Below are 22,672 nucleotides of genomic sequence, written 5' to 3'. Positions count from 1 at the left end.
TTCCAAGTGTGGTTTAACTAGGGTTTTATAGAGGTGCAACATTACTTCACAGCTCTTGAACACTATCCCCGACTAATAAAGGCCAACACACCATGCGGCTTCTTAACCACCCGTTCAACCTAAACGGCAACTTTGTGAGATCTATAGATATAGATCACAGATCCATCTGTCCGTACACAGTGTGAAGAATCCTGTCACTAACCCTGCATTCTGCCTTCAAGTTCAACCTTCCAAAATGAATCACTTTTCCAGATTAAACTCCATCTGTCACTTCTCAGCTCAGCTTGGCATCCTGTCAATGTCCCATTACAACCTGCAATAAAATCCCACACAATCCACATCTCCACTAACCTTCGTTAGTGAACCTTAGATACAACGTTTCAAGTTCTTGCTCTTCTTCTGAGCCCACACTTCCACTTCCCCATCCAAGTCATTAAAAAAAAAAATCACACTGAGCAGAGGTCTGGTCTCAAAACAGATTCCTGTGGTCACCAACCTCCAGAGAGAATATACTCCATCTACAACCATCTATGGCAGGGGTGTCAAACTCATTTTAGGTCACGGGCCAGATTGAGCAAAATGCAGCTTCATGCGGGCCGGATCAGTCGGACGCGTGCAAACACAGCTTTCGTTGCCTCCGTTTTTTCAGCCTGCTCTCATGTGTCTCAGTCTCTGCTATAACTACAAAGTGTTTCACTTTACAAATTCCGTTTCTTATGAAGAAGACTGCCGAGCAAGACTGCCGAATAAACACTAAAAACCCTGAAAACCTGGTACCTGAATAAACTCAGCATTAGCCATATCATACGCCATAGGCGCTTCGATTACTGGGGCCAGCTTTAATAGTAATTAGATATTATCTCGCGGGCCAAAGATAATTCCACCGCGGGCCTTGAGTTTGACATATATGATCTATGGGGAAGTCCATTATGAATCCACACAGACAAATTTCCCTGGATCCCATGCCTCCTGACTTTCTGAATGGGGAACTTTATCAAATGCCTTAATAAAAATCCATATACACCACATCCACTGCTTTACCTACATCAATGTGTTTTGTTACGTCCTCAAAGAATTCAATCAGGCTCACGAGCCATGACCTGTCCCTCACAAGGCTACACTGACTAACCCTAATCAAACCATGCTTCTCCAAATACTCATAAATTTGTCTCTAAGAATCTTCACCGATCATTTGTCCACCACTTAATTAGGATATATCCAGAAATAACCTCAAACGTAACACATACCTCCATCTTCCTCTTTGAACCTTAGATACAATGTTTCAAGTTCCTGCTCTTCTTCTGATGTCCACATTGGAGTCTTTTTATTTGTCCCACTGAAAAAATCATAAACATTCACCACTATATCTGTTTTGGTATCTGCTGTTGACTATTGTGTTACACCATCAAGTACTCTATTAACAGAAGCAAGGCACCATTAGGGCGGTCAGCATGCACAAAAAAACTCTGTGTTGAGTCCACTTTGGCAACTAAACATTCCTTGAATAATAGATCAGGGAATTGAGGGACTGGCACAGGAGAGGAGATAAAGCCTGGGAGCGATCAGCAACAATCATGCTGAATGGTGGGACAGTTTTGAGGGGCCGAGAGGCCTATTCAAGGAGCACTTCAGGTCCACAGGCTACAGTAGGGTCCAAGCATCCATCTAAAAATAAGGATTGTTGTTACTATCAAAGCAGCAACAACACTCATCTTTGAGCCTCAATCTTCAGCTTAATTGAATGTTTTAATTAGCTGGGACCTTGCAGTTTTAGCACAGCACAACCTCCCAAGCTCTCTTGGTGAAAGCACTTGCCTTTCCTCATCTCTCCTGTAACCCTCAGTCATTTCTCGAATGGTTGCAATATTTTTCCAGAAAAGCAACTCCACGAAGGCCTTGCTGTTGCTAGCAGCTAGGGTAAAGAATCGGTTCAAGACGTATCTGCAGAACTTCACCAGCTCCTGTTATGAAAACAAAACACTGAGGTTACCAAGGTTGAAAGGACAGAGAACATGTTGAAGGAAAGATGGTGGACGTTACCTACATGGACCTTAGCAAAATCTTTGACAAAGTCCCGCATGGGAAGCTGGTCCAGAAGGTTTGGTCGCTTGGCATTCAGGATAAGGTAGCCAAATGGATTCAACATTGGCTTAGCAGGAGAAGTCAGAGAGTGGTAGTGGAGGATTGCTTCTCTGACTGGAGGCCAGTGACTAGTGGAGTGCCACAGGGATCAGTGCTGGGTCCATTGTTATTTGTCATCTATATCAATGATCTGGATGATAATGTGGTAAATTGGATCAGCAAATTCGCGGATGACACCAAGATTGTGGGCATAGTGGACAGTGAGGAAGACTATCAAAGCTTGCAGTGGGATCTGGAACAGATGGAAAAAGGGCTGAAAAATTGGCAGATAGAATTTAATGCAGACAAGTGTGAGGTGTTGCACTTTAGGAGGACAAACCAGGATAGGACTTACAGAGTGAATGACAGGGCCCTGAGGTGTATGGTAGAACAAAAGGACCTGGGAATACAGATCCAAAACTCCTTGAAATTAGAATCACAGGTAAATTGGGTTAAACAGAGTTTTGGTACAGTGGCCTTCATAAATCAGGGAATGAAGGGAGATCTTATAGATGTATGCAAAATTGAGGGGTAGGGATAGGGTGAATGCATGCAGGCTGTTCCCCCTCAGATTATATAAGGCTAGAACTAGAGGTCATAAGTTTAGGGTAAAAGGTAAAATATTTAAGGGGTATCTGAGGGGGAACTGCTTCACTCAAAGGATGGTGCAAGTGTGTACAAGCTGCCAATGGAAGCACTAGCTGTGGGTTCAATTGCAACATTTAAGAGAAATTTCAAATAGATACATGAATAGGAGGGAGTGGAGGGATGTGGTCTGGGTGCAAATAGATGGGACTAGGCAGAAGACCAGGCCAGCATGGACTAGATGGGCTGAAGGGGTTATTACTCTGCTATATTGCTCTATGATTGAACACAGTTCATTTTGCAGTAATTTATGAAAGAACTAACAAGCTCCAGGACTGTAATTCTGGACATAACTTTGGTGTTTTAGATGAGAGGTACAGGAGTCCATCTTAATCATTAGCAGGTAAAGGTGATTACCTGGAAATTGATAGTTTATGGACTCTGCTGGCAGTTCACTCTTATGTCTCTTATCATTTTGTACACCTCTCATCCACCTTTACTTCAAAGAGAATACCCTAGCTCGCTGAATCTTTCTTCCTAAGACATGCTCTCTAATCCAGACAGCATTCTGGAAACCTCCTCTGCACTTCTCTAAAGCTTCCACATCCTTCCTATAAAGAGGCGACCAGAACCGAACACAATGTAGCAATCTGGATGTGAGCATAGGAAATGTGATTTGTAAGTTTGCAGGGGACTTGGAGGTTGGTGGTATTGTTGATAGTGAAGAGATTGTCTTTCAGCTACTGAATAGTGCTGGCAAGATGGGCAGAGAAATGGCAGGTGAGCTTATTCCTGAAAATGCATAGTCTTACATTTTGGGAGGCCTAATAGGCTAGGATAAACACAGTGATAGGACACAAGGAAGTATTGAGAATCATGACCTTGGAGTACATGTCCAAGGATCCCTGAAAGCAGCAGCACAGGCAGATGAGATGGTTAAGAAGAGACTTGCCTTCATTAGCTGGTGCATAGAATACAAGAGCAGGCAGATTATGGTACAAATTTATGAAACACTGGGTAGGGCATAGCTGGAGTACTATGTACGGTTTTGGTCACCACACTATAGGAGGGATGTGATTGCAGTGGAGGGGGTGCAGGGGACATTCCCGGGGATGATGCCTGGGATTGAGTACCGCAGTTAAGAGGAGAGACTGGGTGGGGCGTTGGAGGCTGAGGGGGAACCTGACAGAAATTTATAAAATTATGAGGGACATTAAGAGGGTAGGAAACTTTTCACCATAGTAATGTGTCTATAATTAGAGGGCATAGGTTTAAGGTAAAATGTTGGAGTGGAGGAAGTTGGAGGATTTTTTTCCACCCATAGGGGAATTTGGGATATTGAACACACTGTATGAGGAGGTGGTGGAGCCAGACATTCACAGCGTTTAAGCGACATCTTGCTGAGCACTCAAACTGCTAAGGAAATGCCCAGAATTTGATGGACTCATCCTTTACTGATTCTATGCGAAAAGTTAGTTTGTATGAGAATCTGTGCTGTGCTGGACAAACTTTGTATTAGTTATCAAGCTGACAGTCTGTCACAGCATATTTGAAATTGTTTCCCAAGCATTTCAGCCTTGGTTCTGAGTGCTCTCTGTGCTGATTTACTTACTGATATAGAATGGTTGGCATTAATCATCCCAAGCAAATTTAATTATGTTTCTCTCTTAAATCAGTCTCACGCACTGTGTCCCAGGTAGTTTAGTTGCCCTTGAATTTTTTACCCCCTTCTCAGATTTTGTTGGGTATAATTCTAGCAGTGGCTAATGGTCCAGCACCACCTCTAAATAGCCATTCCTCGTTTGTAAGTTCTCATGCTGGTACAGTGCCTTGAAAAATATTCAGCCTCCAGCCCTTTGTTCACATAAAAGAGTATTACAACCAGGGGTTTTGTTCAGTTTATCTGATAATCTTCATTTGTGAATCACATGCTCCTTTTTTCACAGTAGAGCCCCAGAAAAATGGAAAATTATAAAGCATGACAAACTAAAAATTGAAAAACTGAAATGTCAACAGTTCAAAAGTATTCATCCCCCTTTGCTCAGTAGTTGGTTAAACTCAGTATTTATGCCACACGTACTGCTCAGTGTTGAGGCCAAAACGTTTCACTTTAGTCTCATCTGACAGCAAGATGTTCTTCCACATCTTTACAGTATCTTCTAAGTGATGCTTTGTAAAGTCTTTACAGGCAAGGATATGCTTTTTCTAGCAGTATGTGTGGCGTAAATTTGATACCGCACATCAGCCAGGTAACATCATCCCTACTGTAAAGTGTGGTGGAGGTTGCATCATGTCATGGGAATGCTTTTCAGCAGTAGGGACTGGAAATCTGATCAGGATTGATGGGAAATGCTGCTAAATACAGAGAGATCCTGGTAAAAACCTGCTAGCCTCTGCCAGAAAACTTAAACTGGGGAGGATGTTCATCTTCCAGTAGGACCAGAATCCAAAGCACACTGCCAGAGCAACCATGGAGTGGCTTCAAATGAAGAAAATTGATGTCCTTGAATGGTTGAGCAGAAATGGCTAATACAAGGGGGCATAATTTTAAGGTGATTGGAGGAAAGTAAAGGGGAGATGTTAGAGGTAGGTTATTTTTTAAACAGAGAGTGACAAGTGTGTGGAATGCACTGCCAGGGGTGGAGGCAGAGGCAGATACATTAGAGACGTTTAAGCAACTCTTAGAAAGGTACGTGGATGAAATAACAATGGAAGGCTATGTGAAAAGGAAGAGTTAGACTGATCTTGTAGTAGGTTAAAAGGTCACTGGGCAAAGGGTCAGTAATGTGCTGTACTGTTCTATGTTCTATGTTAATCTAAGGGTCACCGCAATAATCCCCGTGGTACACCACTGGTTACAGACTACCAGGATCTGGGTCAGGAGAGTAGAAATACAAGGATAATGCTACTAAATACTAGATCATGACCCACTACAAGAACCACAAAACCATAATTATTACACGCTGACCACAATTCAACCTACTTGGTATGCACTCGCTGCTGGATCTTCCAGAATGTGGCTGAATAAGTGGAATACTGAAAGCTGATAAAGAAGGGCATCCATTTTCAAGTCATATCCTATCCGATAGAGCATCTTTACAATGCAGTGATTAATATGAGCACTGTTCTGCCGGTAGTCCTTCAGCAGGAGAACATAGGGCTTCACGACACCAACAGTAGCAAACCTGTATAAAACAGAAGAAAGTTTTTTTTTGAGGGGAAAAATAGCAAGCGAACTGCACACAGCTTCAGTATTCTTCTTGCCAATGAGTTGGCCTTACTAGAATGAGGAAAGCAAAATAAATACTTAGGGGAGTATGGTAGCATAGCGGCCAGCATAATGCTACTACTGCGCCAGTGACTCGTGTTCAATTCCAACACTGTCTGTAAGGAGTTTGTACGTTCTCCCTTTGACCACGTTGGTTTCCTCTGGGTGCTCTGGTTTCCTCCCATAGTCCAGAGATGTATAGATTAATAGGTTAATTGGTCACATGGGTGTAACTGGATGGTGTGGGCTCATTGGTCCAGAAGGGCCTGTTACTGTGCTGAATCTCTAAAAGGTAAATAATTGGCAGATCGGGCAGCATCTGTGGTGAGAAAAACAAGAATTATCAATTCGGGTTGATAATTTATCATTAGAATCAGGACATTAATCTGAAACTTCAACTCTATTTCTCTCTCCACAGATACCACCTGACCTGAGTGCTTCTAGCATTTGCAGCACTTTGTTTTTGTAAACTACCCTTAAAGTCCACCTATAATTTCCAAACAGCTTGTGGACAGGTTTTGTGCTTTGGGCCCTGCCAGTCAGGAAATGCTTTGAGACTGATAAAGCTTTAACTTGAGACAACTACTAACAGGCAGATGAATTTACCTCCCACAGTCCAGCCAAAGTAAAACATTTGTCCCAAAAGTAAAAACTGCTCTCACCCTGTGTGGCTGCCACCTTATTATTTATTTTACTTTCTGCCTAACTCTGTGAACGTCCACTGTGAATACTTCAGTGAACTGTGCAAATGAAGCTGAAAGATTATTTGGCCCTCTGTGGCTTAATTTAAAAAAAAAATATCTGTAGAACATACCTCTTGAGATAATCCAAAAAGTTAAATTCACTTTCTGTTACTCTCACAGATTCTGCTTCTTCCTCTTCTATTTCTTCATCATGAAATTCTTCACTGTCTTCAACTTCAGCAGGTGGTAGCCCTGCCAAATGAATACAGAGTAAGCATTCAGAACTTCACAGACAATATTCAGAACAGTGGCAAACAAAATGATGGCAGCTAAAATACTCACTTGGCAAATTTGCAAACAGTATTTGTCTAAGCAGTTCAAACTCTTCTTCAAGCAGCAAGTCAGCAGAGCCAAAAACATCACCTTCAGGCCACACTTCCCTGTGGGAATAAGCATTAGACCCTCAATCAATGCATGGTGTGTTTTTGGAGATCACCACTCATTTTGTGGTCTGTGAGCTAGTAAAAGTAGTGAAATACATGTGCAACCCTCAGGCTCGGCCAGCTCGTGTTTGTCTAGGGGAAAGCAGTGAATCCTTACAGCGCCATTACACATAGGAAATATACAGTAGAGTGCAAAAGTTTGGGCACACATATATAGCTAAGACTTTTACACAGTACCGTAGTAATTTTATGCATCGCTCTATATTGCTGCCGCAAAAAAAATTCAAAACATATTTGAGCGATGATAAAACTGGTTCTGATATGGGTCTCTATTGTGGACTGAGAGTGGGAAGGGGGCAGGGAGAGGGGAATCAGGACTGGGGAAAGGGGAAGGGAGCGGGAAGCACCAGAGAGAGACATTCTGTAGTGATCAATAAGCCAATTGCTTGGAATCAAATGACCTCACCTGGTGTCTCCGGGCTGGAGGAGTCTGCACCTGCACCACCCCCTGCCCCTGGCATTTCTTCTCTGCCACCTGTCCCACACCCTCCCACAGCGCCCCACCCTTGCCATTCCCAACATTCTTTGCTCCTGCCAGATTTACTAACTCGCTCTCCACTCCACGTTGAGAAATACAGTACTGCACAAAAGTATATATATATGCCTAAGATTTCTGCACAGTACTGTAGAACTGGATTCAGATTGCTGAGACTCATTTTATACAAGCTGCATACACATGGCTTTGAATCTGGTCATTTTACATTGACCAGCGTCAAAGCCAATCCCAGTGCAAGAAGCACTGTTGTGGTAACATAATCCAAGTACCACTTGGATCTTTTCTTTCACTTTGTTCATACTAATATTTTAACATAATGGTCACTTACAATAGACTGATTTACTCAGAAAAGCAATTAGTGTCATGGTGTGACATTGATAATATTATGACACCTTTGACTGTCGATTTATAGTTTTTGTTGACGATGAGAATGAGAAACCACCTGACATCAACAGTTCATTTTAAATAACGGTGCCCATACAAGTTTGTTTCTTGTGTGCCGAACAGCAAAGAACACTCCACAGCAGTCAGTTTTCACCCTCTAGTAAGATTCTATTTATGAAAGAGTACAAATGGTACTGCAATTCAACTTGTTTAGGTACATTCAGTTGATTAGAGCCATGGGGCAAGGTTAAACATGATTAGCTCCTCCGCCTGTTTGTTTGGTCATCAGGTCAGGTAAATACAAAGAGATAAAAATACCCAAGAACCTCAAGGATTAAAAGAAGTTATCAAGCATAAGACAACATAAACCACAGAGGAGGCACAAGAGACTGCAGATGCTGGAATTAGGAACAACACACAGTCTGCAGAACAATCTGCTTTGTGTTCCTGCTTATCATCCTCCAGTAGCCTTCTCCACCTTCACCCACTATTTCATTCGGAGTCTGAGGAGATTTGGTATGTCACCAAAGTCTGACAAGTTTCTACAGATGTACTGTGGAAAGCATTCTATTAGCATCACCGTCTGATATGGAGGGGCCTGCGTACAGGATCGGATAAAGATTCAGAAAGTTGTAAACTCAGCCAGCTCCACCATGGGCATTAGCCTCTCTACCAATGAGGACACCTTCTAAAGGTGATGCCTCAAAAAGGCAGCATCCATCATGAAGGACTCCCATCACCCAGGACATGCTCTCTTCTCATTACTACCATCAAGGAGGTACAGGAGCGCGAAGATACACACTCAATGTTTTAGGAACAGCTTCTTCCCTTCTGCCATCACATTTCTGAAAGAACAATGAACTGATAAACACTACCTCTTGATGCTGACCACCTCCCTTCTACTCAGTCCTGACGCAGGGTCTCAACCCAAAATATCGACAATTTCTTCACCCCCTCCCCCCCCCTACAGATGCTGCTCGGCCTGCTGAGTTCCTCCGGCAGATTGTTTAGTGCAACAGACACCACATTCGAGAGATCAATATGAACAAATCGATGCACCATTTCATCACAAGCTAGGTTATTCAGGAGTTTACAGTGCATCAAAGTTTAATAAATAGATACCGTGCTGCTCGGAGAAGCACTAGAGCCTCTGTGGCTTTGCTGGCCAGCATTGCATCCTGTATGCGAATCATAGCTTCAGCCCTCTGCTCCTCCACAGGGACTTCTGAGGCAGCATCAAATGGGACCAGATCCTCTGGCAGAGCCTCTTGTCCCTGGAAAACAAACACATGCCTTGTTCAACTACTCAGCCTGGGAAGTCAAGGAGTCAGACATAGTAGTAATTCTGGATGAGGTGGAAAATATGAGAAGGTGAACCACTTTATGTCTTCTTTATATAAAAGTCTTGCATCTGGCCAAGACTAGTTTAGGCATATAGAATTTGATACATAGTACTCAGCAGATTATTCTGCTTGGTGGGGTGGTTCTAGGAAATAAGGAGTTCGGTTTTATTTCACATAAAACACCAGGAAGTGGACTGGAACACGAAAGCACAAATTAAATTGGTGGGAGACAACAATTACTCTAATCAAGCACAGTCCCAATTCCATGTTCAATACACTTTATTGTCCTTTTCTCCCAGATTTTGCACATAGGTGGCTTGTCAGTCTTTGGGTAAAGGTTTTCATTGATGTATTTCTTTGTTCTACTGTGAATCCCTACAAGTAAACAAATCTCTGATGATGCAAGACTCAGAGGTTGCATCTTTTAAGTGAGACATTAAATGGTAGTCCTGTCTGCTCCCAGGTAGACACAAAAAGATCCCGGTGTGATGCTGGAAATTTGAAATAAAGAGTTAAATGCTGGGAAGGCTCAAGTAGGCCAAGGGGTTTCTGCTGAGAGAGAAAAACAGTGGATGTTTCGGATTCATGAACTTTCATCAGAACAGGGTGAAGTTAGAAATTAAACACATTAAGTCACAGGGTGGGGAGGAGTGGAGACAAGGAGAGATTGAATGACCCAAGCAGCAGCGGTGCTGGTTGAAAGAGGGTAGTGAAGGCTTTTTAACATCAACTCAAATGTCTGGAGGAGGTACAAATAGAAGATGAATGAAAACAGATGTAAGACACTGCAGATGCTGGACATGTGAAATATAGATCGAGAATACTAGAAAGACTGAATTCAAGAATTTCAGATAAACTATGCTATGATTCCAGGATTGGCAGTAATTCACCAATCTCCCAATCGGATTATTGCTGGCCATTAGGATGTTGTTGTTTGTGGAAGCTTGCTGTGCATGTATTTCATTTCCTACATTGTAAATAGAGATTATGTGCCCTCCAAAAATACTTTATTGGCTGTAGAACACTCTGGAACATCCTAAGATTTTGAAATGTGCTGAAAAAGCACAAGTTTTTCCTTTTATATCAATGTCTCCTTATTCCTGATTCATCAATCACTGGAAAGATCAAACAAATAGACATACAGCAAGTTGGCTGATTGTAGTCAGGGCTTCCACTACTCTCAGTGCCCAATCAGCAGCCAGTGATCTCTGCTGCAGTATCAGTCAAGGCACAACCCAGCTCAACTACAAAACTTCCATACAGGTGAAAATCTTGCTGAAACTTTCCATTAAAAAACTAATGTGGAAAGATCATTTAGCTACATAATAAGGAGGAAAGCCAATGCCTATAACACATTATTGATAATCAGTTTGCTCTTTCAGATGATACGAAGATAGGTGGAGGGGCAGGTAGTGTTGAGAAAGCAGGGAGACTACAGAAGGACTAAACAGATTAGGAGAATGGGCAAAGAAGTGGCAGATAGAATGTAGTGTCGGGAAGTGTATAGTCATGCACTTTGGTTGAAGAAATAAAAGTGCAGAATATTTTTTAAATGGAGAGAAAAATTCAAAAATCTGAGGTGCAAAGGGACTTGGGAGTCCTCGTGCAGGATTTTCCCTAAAGGTTAATTAGCAGGTTGAGTTGGAGGTGAGGAAGGCAAATGTGATGTTAACATTTATTACGAGAGGACTAGAATATAAAAGCAAGGATGTAATGTTGAGGCTTTATAAAGTACTGGTGAGGTCTCACTTGAAGTTTTAAAGAGCAGTTTTGGGCCACTTATCTAAGAAAGAACGTGCTGACATTGGAGAGGGTTCAAAGGACGCTCACAAAAATGATTCTGGGATTGTAAGGCTTATCATCTGAGGAGCGTTTGATGGCTCTGGGCCTGTATTTACTGGAATTCAGAAGAGTGAGGGAGGGTGGATCTCACTGAAATCTATCAAATGTTGAAAGGTCTGATGGTGGGGGGAGTCTAAGTCCAGAGGACACAGCCTCAGAATAGGGGGGTGTCCATGTAGAATGGAAATGAGGAGGAAGTTCTTGAGCCAGAGTGTGGTGAATCTATTGAATTCGTTGCCACAGGTGGCTGTGGAAGCAAAGTCATTGGGCATATTTAAGGCAGAGGTTGATAGATTCTTGATTAATCAGGGCCCATGAAGGGATATGGGGAGAAGTCAGGAGATTGGGGCTGAGAGGGAAATGGATCAGCCATGATGAAATGGCAGATCAGGACCGATGGGCCAAATAGCCTAACTCTGCTCCTACATTTTATGGTCTCCTTATTGACTGCAGCTCTGCATTCAATACTATCACCCATTCACAACTAATCAATAAGCTTCAAGACCTTGGCCTCAATATCTCCTCGTGCAATTGGATCCTGGATTTCCTCACTTGCAGACCCCAGTCAGTTCAGATTGGCAACAACATCTCCTCCACAATCTCCGTCAGCACGGGTACATCACAAGGCTGTGTGCTTAGCCCCCTGCTCTATTCACTTCACACTTATGACTGTGTGGCTAAGCACAGCTCCAATGCCATATTCAAGCTTGCTGATGGCAACACTGTCACAGGCCGAATCAAAGGTGGTGATGAATCAGCATGTAGGAGGGAGACTGAAAATCTGGCTGAGTGATGCCACAACAACAACCTCTCACTCAATGTCAGCAAGACCAAGGAGTTGATTATTGACTTCAGGAGGAGGAAACCAGAGATGTATGAGCCAGTCCTCATTGGAGCATCAGAGGTGCAGAGTCAGCAACTTTAAATTCCTCAGTCTTATCATTTCAGAGGACCTGTCCTGGGCCTAGCACACAAGTGCAATTACGAAGAAAGCATGGCAGCGCCTCTTCTTCCTTAGAAGTTTGTGAAGATTCGGCATGACAACTAAAATTTCAACAGACTTCTATAGATAATGTGGTGGAGAATGGTTGCAAACGACCTGGTACAGAAATACTAATGCCCTTGAATGGAAAATCCTACAAAAATTAGTGAATATGGCCCAGTCCACCATTGAGTACATCTACACAGAGCGCTGTTGCAGGAAAGCAACATCCATTATCAAGGACCCCTACCACACAGGCAATGCCCTCTTCTCGTTGTGCCCTCAGGAAGGAGGTACAGGGACCTCAGGACCCACAACATCTGGTTGAGGAACAGGTATATTACCCCTCAAACATCAGGCTGTTGAAGCAGTGGGGATAACTTCAATTGCCCGATCACTGAACTGTTCTCACAGCCTTTGGGCTCACTATCAAGGACTCTTCATCTCATGTTCTCAATATTTCTTGCTTATTTACTTGTTATTATTTCTTTTTTTTGTATTTGCACAGATTGTTGTCTTTTGCACTCTGGTTGTTTGTCCTGTTAGGTATGGTCTTTCACTGATTCTATTGTTTCTTGGATTTACTGAGTATGCCTGCAAGAAAACGAATGTCAGGGATATGTATACTGCATGTACTTCACTAATAAATTTATTTTGAACTTTAAATATGTATCGGACTTTTCGGGAAAGAAAAGGCAATTAAAACACAAAATGCATCAAATTTTGGTATTATGTTAATGGAGAAACATTGCAACCCTGGACTGCAGCATGAAAGATATATTCTTCAGTAACTCTGATTGTTACAAATAGCCATTTCGAGGGGATCTCAGCTTGGTGCTTATCTATCTGGCCTGTACCTCTGCACATTTGCCAAGCTGCTCCAGTGTTGTTTTCCAGATCTCCTCAAGTTCTTCTTGGGATTTTTCCAATGAAGCAGGTGCATTCTGATTTGATTTCGGCTTCTTCTTTTTCACGTTCTTTCGCTGTTTCAATAAATGGGAAATATTCAAACAACTACATTCGGAGCAACTATCATCATAAGACCACAATATCTGTTACTTACAATGCCTTCAAGGTCTTTTTCCTATAACTCCTCCAGTCCCTGGAAGATCTCTGCAGTTCTCCAATTCCAACCTCTCAATCCTTCCATTGCTCCAGCTCTGGCTGTTGTGCTTGTAACTACCCGAGCTCTGGAACTCCCTCTCTATAACTCCCTGCCTCTCTCTCTCTCCTTTCCTCCGCTTCCTGGGTCCCCAAGATCTGGATCTCCCTCCCTACACCACTCCGCTTCCTTCTCATTTAAGATGGTTCTTAAAATCTTCTTTGACCAAGCTTTTGGTCACCTACCCAAATGCCTTGCAATTCAGCACATGGTCATACCCCAGTGAAATCTGAATCTTGCTCTGAACTCTAGAGTAGGATTTTTTTAAAACTGATGGCTATAGCACCAGGTGTGATTTAGATGCCAACATTACCTGCACAATAAGATTGTTTTTGCCTTTACATAATTTCTCAATCATCCGGATGAAAAGATGGGTGGTTTCAACTAGATCTTTCAAAAATGACTTGGGTTGCTTGGTTGCATCAAACTTCCGGAATAATGTTAAGAACAATTCCCGGAACTCCATAACATAGAAGATGTTACCTGAAAATGACAAAACGCAAACAGAATCACAAGCCAATTGAATTCCTAAATTTTAAATTAAAATATGTGTCATTTGATATATTAGCCCCCACCTCCCATATAATCTCGAGTGGATTACTTCCACATCTATTAATCTTCTTGCTCTTAGGAGAATAATTTCAGTTTCTGTACATGCACATTCCCGAAGACCACCGCCATTCCCCCAGCCTGTTCATTAACACATGAACAATTCTGATAAAAGTTTTCTATGGGAAATGTAAGCAGTAAAGAATGTGAGGGTAGGCCTGGTAGATAAAAAGATATCCACATGAATAAGAATCAATTAAATTCCTTGTAACAAAACTATATTGATTACATTGATGAACACCCCAATTCCATCAAATTACATTCAATGATTTAAAAAGTGACGATCTCACCTCAAAGTAACACACTCAAAAATGCTGGAGGAACTCAGCAGGTCAGACAGCTTCTACGGAGAGGAATAAACAGTTAACATCAACTGTTGATTCCTCTCCATTGATGTTGCCTGACCTGCTGAGTTCCTCTAGCAGTTTGAGCACATTGATCTGGATTTCCAACATCTGCAGAATCTTGTGTTTATACCTCACCTCAAGGCCTCTCTTGTGAAACACAGGCATTTTGTAATATTATTACTTACACTACACTGAAATTTACAGTAATAGAATTTATCATTTATACTCTACACTGGTTCTACCTCAATAGATTAGCCAATAAATATATAACAACACCAAGGATTCAATTTCAGGTTTCTGTGAAGACTGATTAAAACTTCAGCGAGGAAGGGAGGTAGTAGGAAATCATCTCATTCCTGGCTACGATGGCCCTGCTGAAAGTGTCCATAGATTTAGCTGTGATGCAAACTACAACTGAAGAGTGGAATGTCACAATTAATATGGCTTTCAGCTCCATCATTATCTAGTGACTTCAGCTGAAAAATTAGGATGTCAAGTGATTAGGCATGGATGCAGATCCCAATAGAATTGCTTATTAACACTTTTCAAACAAGCTCTCATTAGCTACGAAGTGGTAGGTCGTTTTAGATCAAGGCAGGGACAAGAGGTAGACGAACCAGGTCTGCAAATTTTTAAACCATACACAAAGCAGGAACAAAAAGCATAAAATATATTTGATTTTGCAGTTTTCCAGATCAAACAATTGGATGGAAATGCAAATTAGTTTGTTTATTTCTTTAAAAATCTTACAACAGTCTATGTATTAGGAAAATACACCTTCTCTATACCAATGCAGCTCTGTGGGGATAAAGGTTCTGTTTAAACCTTTTTGCGAATGCAATGATGACTTGGAGATGGGGATTGGGAGGGGTAGGTCGGGGCAGGGAGGCAACCAAAGCATGATTGTACTATGGGTGCATCTCTTTCATAGATGTGAATTGTACATTTGTTATGTACTGCACAAACCTCCTTTGTACTATGCTTTCTTGATTTAATAAAAAGCATGAAAACATTGCTGAGAGGAAAAAAATCTTACATTTGATAACTCTGGCACTCTCTCGCAGATTTCCGTCCTTGGAGTGGTCCATTTCATTAATGGTGCTGAGCAGCTCTTGGTAAGCTTTCAGAGCTAGATGCATTCTGAAAGAAAGGGGTCTTTTTTAGCTGTAGTATGCAATCATTTTTGTCTTATTGGTTATTAAACACCATAAATCAGTCCGAGCATTTTCATCCTGGCAGTTACTAAATGACTAAATCACTCTGGTCTGGAGGGGCTCCTGCACAGGACCGAAAAAAGCTGCAGAAGGTTGTAAACCTAGTCAGCTCCATCTTGGGCACTAGCCTACAAACAATTTGTACCCAGGACATTTTTAGGGAGCGGTGTCTCAGAAAGGCAGCGTCCATTATTAAGGACCTCCAGCACCCAGGACATGCCCTTTTCTCACTGTTACCATCAGGTAGGAGGTACAGAAGCCTGAAGGCACACACTCAACAATTCAGGAACAACTTCTTCCCCTCTGCCATCCGATTTCTAATGGACATTGAAGCTTTGGACACTACCTCACTTTTTTAATATACAGTATTTCTGTTTTTGCACGTTTTTTAATCTATTCAATATACGTAATTGATCTACCTGCCTATTTATTTATTCTTACCTTTTTTTTATAATTTTCTACAAACTACAACGAAGAAAAGAGAATCAATAATATATATAGAAGGATCATTGCCATATAAACAAAAGTAACAATAATACGTCTTAACAAATGAGCAAGTCACCCATAGTAAAAAAGGAAAAAAAAGAGAAAAAGAAAGAAAAGCACCCAATCCATCACCTATCCAACTCCAAGCCAACCATTATATGAGATACACTTTTATTACCCCAGAACTACATATTGTAATTTTTAAAAAAAGGGGGGCAGCCTGCTACCTGATCAGAAAAAAACAAAAGTAAAAAAAAAGCTGGAAATGTAGGGTTCGATTATCAAGGGAAAAAAGAACAAACACCTGTCAATCTAGGTGAGAGTTATGAAAATATTCGAGAAAAGATCCCCACACCCTATGGAACTTTATGTCCGAATTAGAAAGTGAGTAGTGAATCTTTTCGAGATCTAAACAAGACATAATATCCCTAAGCCATTGAGCATGGGTAGGGGGAACTACATCTCTCCATTTAAGGAGTACTGCTCGTCTGGCTAGAAGAGAGGCAAAAGACAATGTTTGTTGTTTAGCCGGGGTCAAATGCTTGTCAGGGTCTCGAAGAATACCAAAAAGAGCAATCAAAGGATCAGGTTCCAAATGACAATTTAATATAGAAGATAAAGTTAAAAAAACATCTTTCCAAAAATTTTCCAGAGTAGGACAGGCCCAATACAAATGGAAAAGGGAGGCCTCACCTCCTTTGCATTTGTCACACCAGGGACTAATATCAGGATAGAACTTCGCCAATTTGGTTTTGGACATATGAGCCCTGTGGACGACTTTAAACTGCAGGAGACAATGGCGAACACATAAGGAGATTGAATTGACGGACTTAAGAATTGAATCCCAAACCTTGTCGGACAAAGAAAAACCTAAGTCATGCTCCCAAGCAGTTTTAATTTTATCACAAGGGGCTCGTCTGAGAATCATAAATTTAACACGAATAGTAGAAATTACGCCTTTGTCCAAGTGGTTCATTTGAAGAAACAAGTCTACAACATTTTTATCAGGTTGTTCAGGAAAATGTGGTATTAAAGGGCTAATAAAATGTCTAATTTGAAGGTATCTAAAAAAGTGAGTATTCGGTAAATTAAACTTTATAGAGAACTGTTCGAAAGATGCAAACCGATTGTCTATAAAAAGATCTTCAAAATGCCTGATACCTCTCCTACACCAGTCTTGGAATGTGGAATCCTGCATAGACGGTTGAAATAAATGATTGTATAGAATAGGACTAGAGAGGGAAAAACTATAAAGACCATGGTATTTTCTAAATTGAGCCCATGTTCTCAGAGTATGCCTGATTACAGGATTAATAATAGATTTTGGCAATTGGCAAGGAAGAACAAACCCAAGTAAAGCTGGAATAGATAATTTCTTATAAGCGTTTAATTCCATTGCCACCCATGTTGGACAAACAGACTGATTATAAAAGTAGGACCAAAAGATAATATTACGAATATTGGCTGCCCAATAATATGAATGAAAATTAGGCAACGCCAAGCCACCTTCTCTTTTAGGCTTTTGGAGATGAGCTTTATTGAGTCTGGGCTGTTTACCCTTCCACAGGTATGACGAGATAATAAAATCTAAAGAATCAAAAAAAACTTTAGGAATAAATATAGGTAAAGATTGAAATAAGTATAAAAATTTAGGGAGAATATACATTTTAATTACATTAATTTGCCCAATTAAAGACATGGACAGAGGTGACCGCTGTGCTAATCTCTGTTTTGTAAAATTTAAAAGATTATTGAAATTCTCATCGAACAGTCGATTATAGTTCCTTGTTACGATAATACCAAGATAAGTAAAACAATTGTTTACTACTTTAAAAGGGAGATTGTGAAATTCTAATTCTTGTGCTTCCTTATTTATTGGAAAAAGTTCACTCTTATGTAGATTAAGTTTGTATCCGGATAGCTAACTAAATTTATTGAGAAGTGAAAACAACAAAGGTAAGGAGGTGGTCGGGTTTGATATAAAAAGTAACAAATCATGGCGTATAGAGAGACTTTGTGCTCAAAACCACCCCTCCAGATCCCAGTCAGTTCAATACAACTGCGAAACGCAATTGCCAATGACTCGATAGCCAGATCAAATAACAGAGGGCTTAAAGGGCATCCCTATCGGCCCCGTTTAAGATCAAACAGTTGGGATTGCTGGGGATTAGTCAAAACTGATGCAATTGGATGGGAATATAGTAACTTAATCCACTTAATAAAATTATATCCAAAATCAAATTTTTCTAAAACCGTAAATAACTAGTGCCACTCCACCCGATCAAACGCCTTTTCGGCATCAAGAGAGATAACACATTCAGGGGTCTCTGATGAAGATGAATATAGAATATTAAAAAGACGTCTAATATTGAAAAAGGGAAGGCGATTTTTAATAAAGCCAGATTGATCCTCAGAGATAATTAAGGGTAAAATAGTCTCCAGCCTACAGGCCAAAACTTTAGTTAAAATTTTAGCATCTACATTTAATAGAGAAATCGGCCTGTATGAAGCACATTCTAATGGATCCTTGCCTTTTTTCGCTAAAAGAATGATACAAGACTCATCAAATGATGCAGGCAATTTATTTTGTTTAAAAGAATCAGAAAAAACTAAACTAAGTTGGGATAAGAGCAATGAGGAAAATGATTTATAAAATTCTGTAGAGAACCCATCAGGACCAGGAGATTTACCAGACTGCAAAGCGGAAATAGCAGAGGATACTTCCTCTAAGGATAATGGCTCATTCAATTTATGTTTAAGATCAGAAGAAAGTTTAGGAATATTTAAACTATCTAAAAATTGCATAACAGTAGTATTACCATTAAAGGATTCAGAGGTGTAAAGTTGAGAGTAAAAATTCCTGAATGTATCATTAATTTCAGACTGGTCCACACTAATATTCCCATTACTCATTCGAATTTTAGTGATGTGTTGTTTTGCTTTAGAGTGCCTAAGTTGGTTAACTAAGGACTTACCAGATTTATCCCCGTGAATATAGAACTTACTCCGACTGCCCAAAAGTTGGCGTTCAATCGGATAAGTAGAAATAAGATTAAATTTAGTTTGAAGTTCCATTTTTTTCTTATATAACTCCAGATCCTTGACCTGGGCGTATAATTGGTCTATAGCTTTAATCTGATTGATCAGTTCCAAATACTCTTTGTGAGTCTTTCTTTTCAAATTTGCTGTGTAGGAAATTATTTGACCTCCTAGATATGCTTTCATTGCGTCCCAAACCACCTGACAAGAGGTTTTAGGTAGTGCATTAGTATTTAAAAAGAAAGTTATCGGATCCTCCATAAATTTTACAAAGTCATTATCCAACAACAAGGTCGGATTAAAACGCCAGTGTTTATTTACTTGAGGGAGGCCAGGGAGAACTATGGACAATGTAAGTGGGGCATGATCTGAAATCAATATACTCTTATAGTCACAAGAACGGACGGATGGGATCAATTGATTATCAATTAAAAAATAGTCGACTCTAGTAAATGTATGGTGAACTTGTGAGAAAAAGAGTAATCTCTTTCATGTGGATGAAAGAAACGCCAAATATCAAGATATTCCATAATTAGAAAGAAAAGGTTGAATAAATAAAGCAGATTTACTTAATTGTCTAGGGATAGAAGAAGATCTGTCCAAAACTGGATCCAGCCAACAGTTAATGTCACCACCCAATATAAGCCAACAATTAATGTCACCACCCAATATAAGAGAGTATAAACTTAGTTCTGGAAATGAAGGGGAAAAAGGTCAAAAAACTCTACATCATCTGAGTTAGGAGCGTAAAGGTTGGCTAAGACCACCCGTGTATTATAAAGTTTCCCTGAAACAATAATGAAATGACCATTAGGATCAGATATCTTATTATGAAACTCAAAAGCAACATTTTTGTTTATAAGAATTGAAACGCCCCTCGCCTTGGCTTGAAAAGTTGACTGAAAGTTTTGTCCTGCCCATCGTGCCATAAGACGAGAATTATTGAGTGACGAATATGTGTTTCTTGTAAAAAGACTACCTCTCGTCTAAGCTGTTTCAGATGTGCGAACACTCTCCCCCTTTTAACCGGATGATTCAAACCCTTAACATTCCAGCTGACAAAGTTCAATGGACTAACCATTGAACATAAGAAAAAAAAAGAATAGCAGGCATTAAACCATATCTGAAATTTATATGTAATTCTGGGGCAAAAGTATAGAAGAAAAAAAACAGGATGAAATTACATCCTGTATAGTACAAATATATCAAAATTCCATATATAATATTAGCATTGGAGATCCCACCCACACCCTCTTAACCTACAAGAAGAAAGCTGCAAATATAAAGCAGCAAGCTCTCCCCGAGATAAACTAACCCCTACTGGACTTCCAATTAGGTAGCATCTTAATTATCTCCACTCCAACTGTTGCTACAGTAATGGAAATAAACACCAAAAAGCTTTAAGAGTTACAAACAAACAAGAAAAAACAATACATTCAAAGTTTGTAAATCTTAAAGTATAATAATGGTCTAAAAAACTTTACCCCAACCTTCCCGCTAGAGTTGATAAACCGAAAAAAAAGATCATCTATAAACTCAGTTATACAGAAAAAAAAACTTTAATGTCAAAGAAGTAATCCAACCAAATCGTAAAAATAAGAAAAAAAACACAAATAGCATCTTGAAACACAGGGGAAAAAACCACCAAAGAAAAATCCATTCGAGAGGAATTTGATCCAAACCCGAAACTGAGTTTAAAAGGTATAGCATCAACTGCTGCTTAAGGTTAAAATAATCTAACCGGAGAGAAAAAGAATCATCACCTTTAAAGAACTAAAATTATGTAAGATAGAAACTAAAATTGAGAAAATGGAAAAAAAACACTTCAATAGGACAATGCAACATAATTAAGCTACTAATTAAATAGATGCGACAACAGCTACATTTTAAATTTAAAAAAGGAAATATCAAGATTTGTAGAAATTGGAGACTGAAGTCTGAAAAGAAAAACAAAAAAACATTCAAAGACGTCGTCACTTCACGAATTGATATCAATTTTTTAATGCAACACCGACTCCATTTTGAAATAAAGTCTCCAAAGACCTTTAAGAGATGTCTAATTACATAGTTTCACAATCAGCTCTATTTAAGGAAAATGAAAATGTCCATACTGAAAAATATAGAAATAAAGATTAGAATATTAGAAAAAAAATAACCGTTATCTAAACAGAAACGAAAAAGGCTGAAGAGAAAAAAAAAATCATATCATATCGTATCTGAGGATAGGCTATCAGTGAAGGTCTGCGCCTCTGCAACCGAATCGAAACGTTTAAAATCGCCGTTCCTAAGCTTGATTTGGAGCCGGGCTGGATAGGCAAGAGACGGATGAAGTCCACGATCGTAGAGAACTTTCATTACTCCTCTGTATTCAGCACGTTGACTCATAACTTGAGGTGCATAGTCCTCTACTAAACGGATAGCATGACCTTTATATTGAAGCGTTTTATGTCGGCGAGCTTCTTTAATTAGTAAATCCTTGATCTGGTAACGATGGAGGCGAATTATCACTGGACGTGGTCTCTGGCCATCCGCTGAGCGAGATGTAAAGATACGGTGTGCTCAATCAATCTCTGGAGGACTGGAAAGTATTTCACTTCCAAAAATCTCACATAGAAAGTTTGAGAAAAATTCGACAGGAGATCCCCCTTCAACAGTCTCAGGCAAGCCGAGAATTCGAAGATTTTGGCGTCTACTCCTGCTTTCAAGGTCCATAACTTTAAGAGTTAACTTGCTATTATGCCCCTTTAGGATAGAGCAAACTCTTTCCAGGTCTTTACAACGACGGTCTAATTTCTCCATGACTTCTTCAACATGTGATAAACGTTGAGCGTGATTCTCCAGTGTAGAATTGATTTTATGCAGTTTCAATTCCAACGAACTAAATTGAGAAAACATATCTTGTCGGGTTTGTTCTAACAGCGACACAATTTCACTTAAGGTTGCTCCCGATGGAGTGTCTTTTTTTGCTGATTTAGTAGGCTGAGATACACTCATTGTGCAGCCAGCAACTTCAATAGTGGGAGGAAGAGTAAGAAATAAATGCAGGTATATGAAATGGAGCGGAGCAATAGTTTTAGCGACTTAAGCTACCGCCATCTTAACCGGAAGTCCCACTTGTCTATTTATTATGTTTTATCTATTATTATTTTTTTCTCTCTCTGCTAGATTACATATTGTATTGAACTGCTGCTGCTAAGTTAACAAATTTCACGACACATGCCAGTGATAATAAACCTGATTCTGAGCAGAAAAATTTGGAAGGAAAGATTGTACTTTGGCATAAACAAAGATTTTACCCATCACTTAACTTGCTCTATAATTACAACAGGTTATGATAGTTAAAATGAACAGTTACATTGTAGAGCCAAAAATAACTAGCCAATGCTATCCCAATCAGTACATACCATGTCCAGTTCAAAACTGAGCTAGTGACTTAATATTATACATTTAATCCAGTTTATTCTGAATTAAATTACATCAACATAATAACTCAGGAGACAAGACCATGCAACAATCGTGGGTTAAAAGAGAAAAATCAATGAGTTCCTACTTGGGCACTGCGCTAGAGATCAGGGAGCAGCTATAGGACTATAACTCAGGAAAAATTA

General features: G+C 40.0%; 1 protein-coding gene across 2 annotated transcripts in view; it reads right to left on the bottom strand.

The window, feature by feature from the left end:
* Positions 1–22,672, bottom strand: part of timeless (timeless circadian clock) — a 67,865-nt gene that overhangs the window by 20,614 nt on the left and 24,579 nt on the right. For both annotated transcript variants that reach the window (XM_073071303.1, XM_073071302.1), the window contains 9 exons: positions 15,362–15,465; positions 13,683–13,852; positions 13,065–13,190; positions 9,163–9,314; positions 7,000–7,097; positions 6,789–6,909; positions 5,690–5,891; positions 1,816–1,961; positions 1,248–1,336 (listed from right to left, as the gene is read on the bottom strand). In XM_073071303.1, the coding sequence (XP_072927404.1) occupies positions 1,248–1,336; positions 1,816–1,961; positions 5,690–5,891; positions 6,789–6,909; positions 7,000–7,097; positions 9,163–9,314; positions 13,065–13,190; positions 13,683–13,852; positions 15,362–15,465 (1,208 nt within the window). The remainder of the gene's footprint in view (positions 1–1,247; positions 1,337–1,815; positions 1,962–5,689; positions 5,892–6,788; positions 6,910–6,999; positions 7,098–9,162; positions 9,315–13,064; positions 13,191–13,682; positions 13,853–15,361; positions 15,466–22,672) is intronic.

This window comes from Hemitrygon akajei, chromosome 18, assembly GCF_048418815.1.
Source record: "Hemitrygon akajei chromosome 18, sHemAka1.3, whole genome shotgun sequence".
NCBI classification, from domain to species: Eukaryota; Metazoa; Chordata; class Chondrichthyes; order Myliobatiformes; family Dasyatidae; genus Hemitrygon; species Hemitrygon akajei.
Note: the sequence above shows the minus strand (reverse complement) of the source record. Positions and strands in the feature narration are given on the sequence as shown.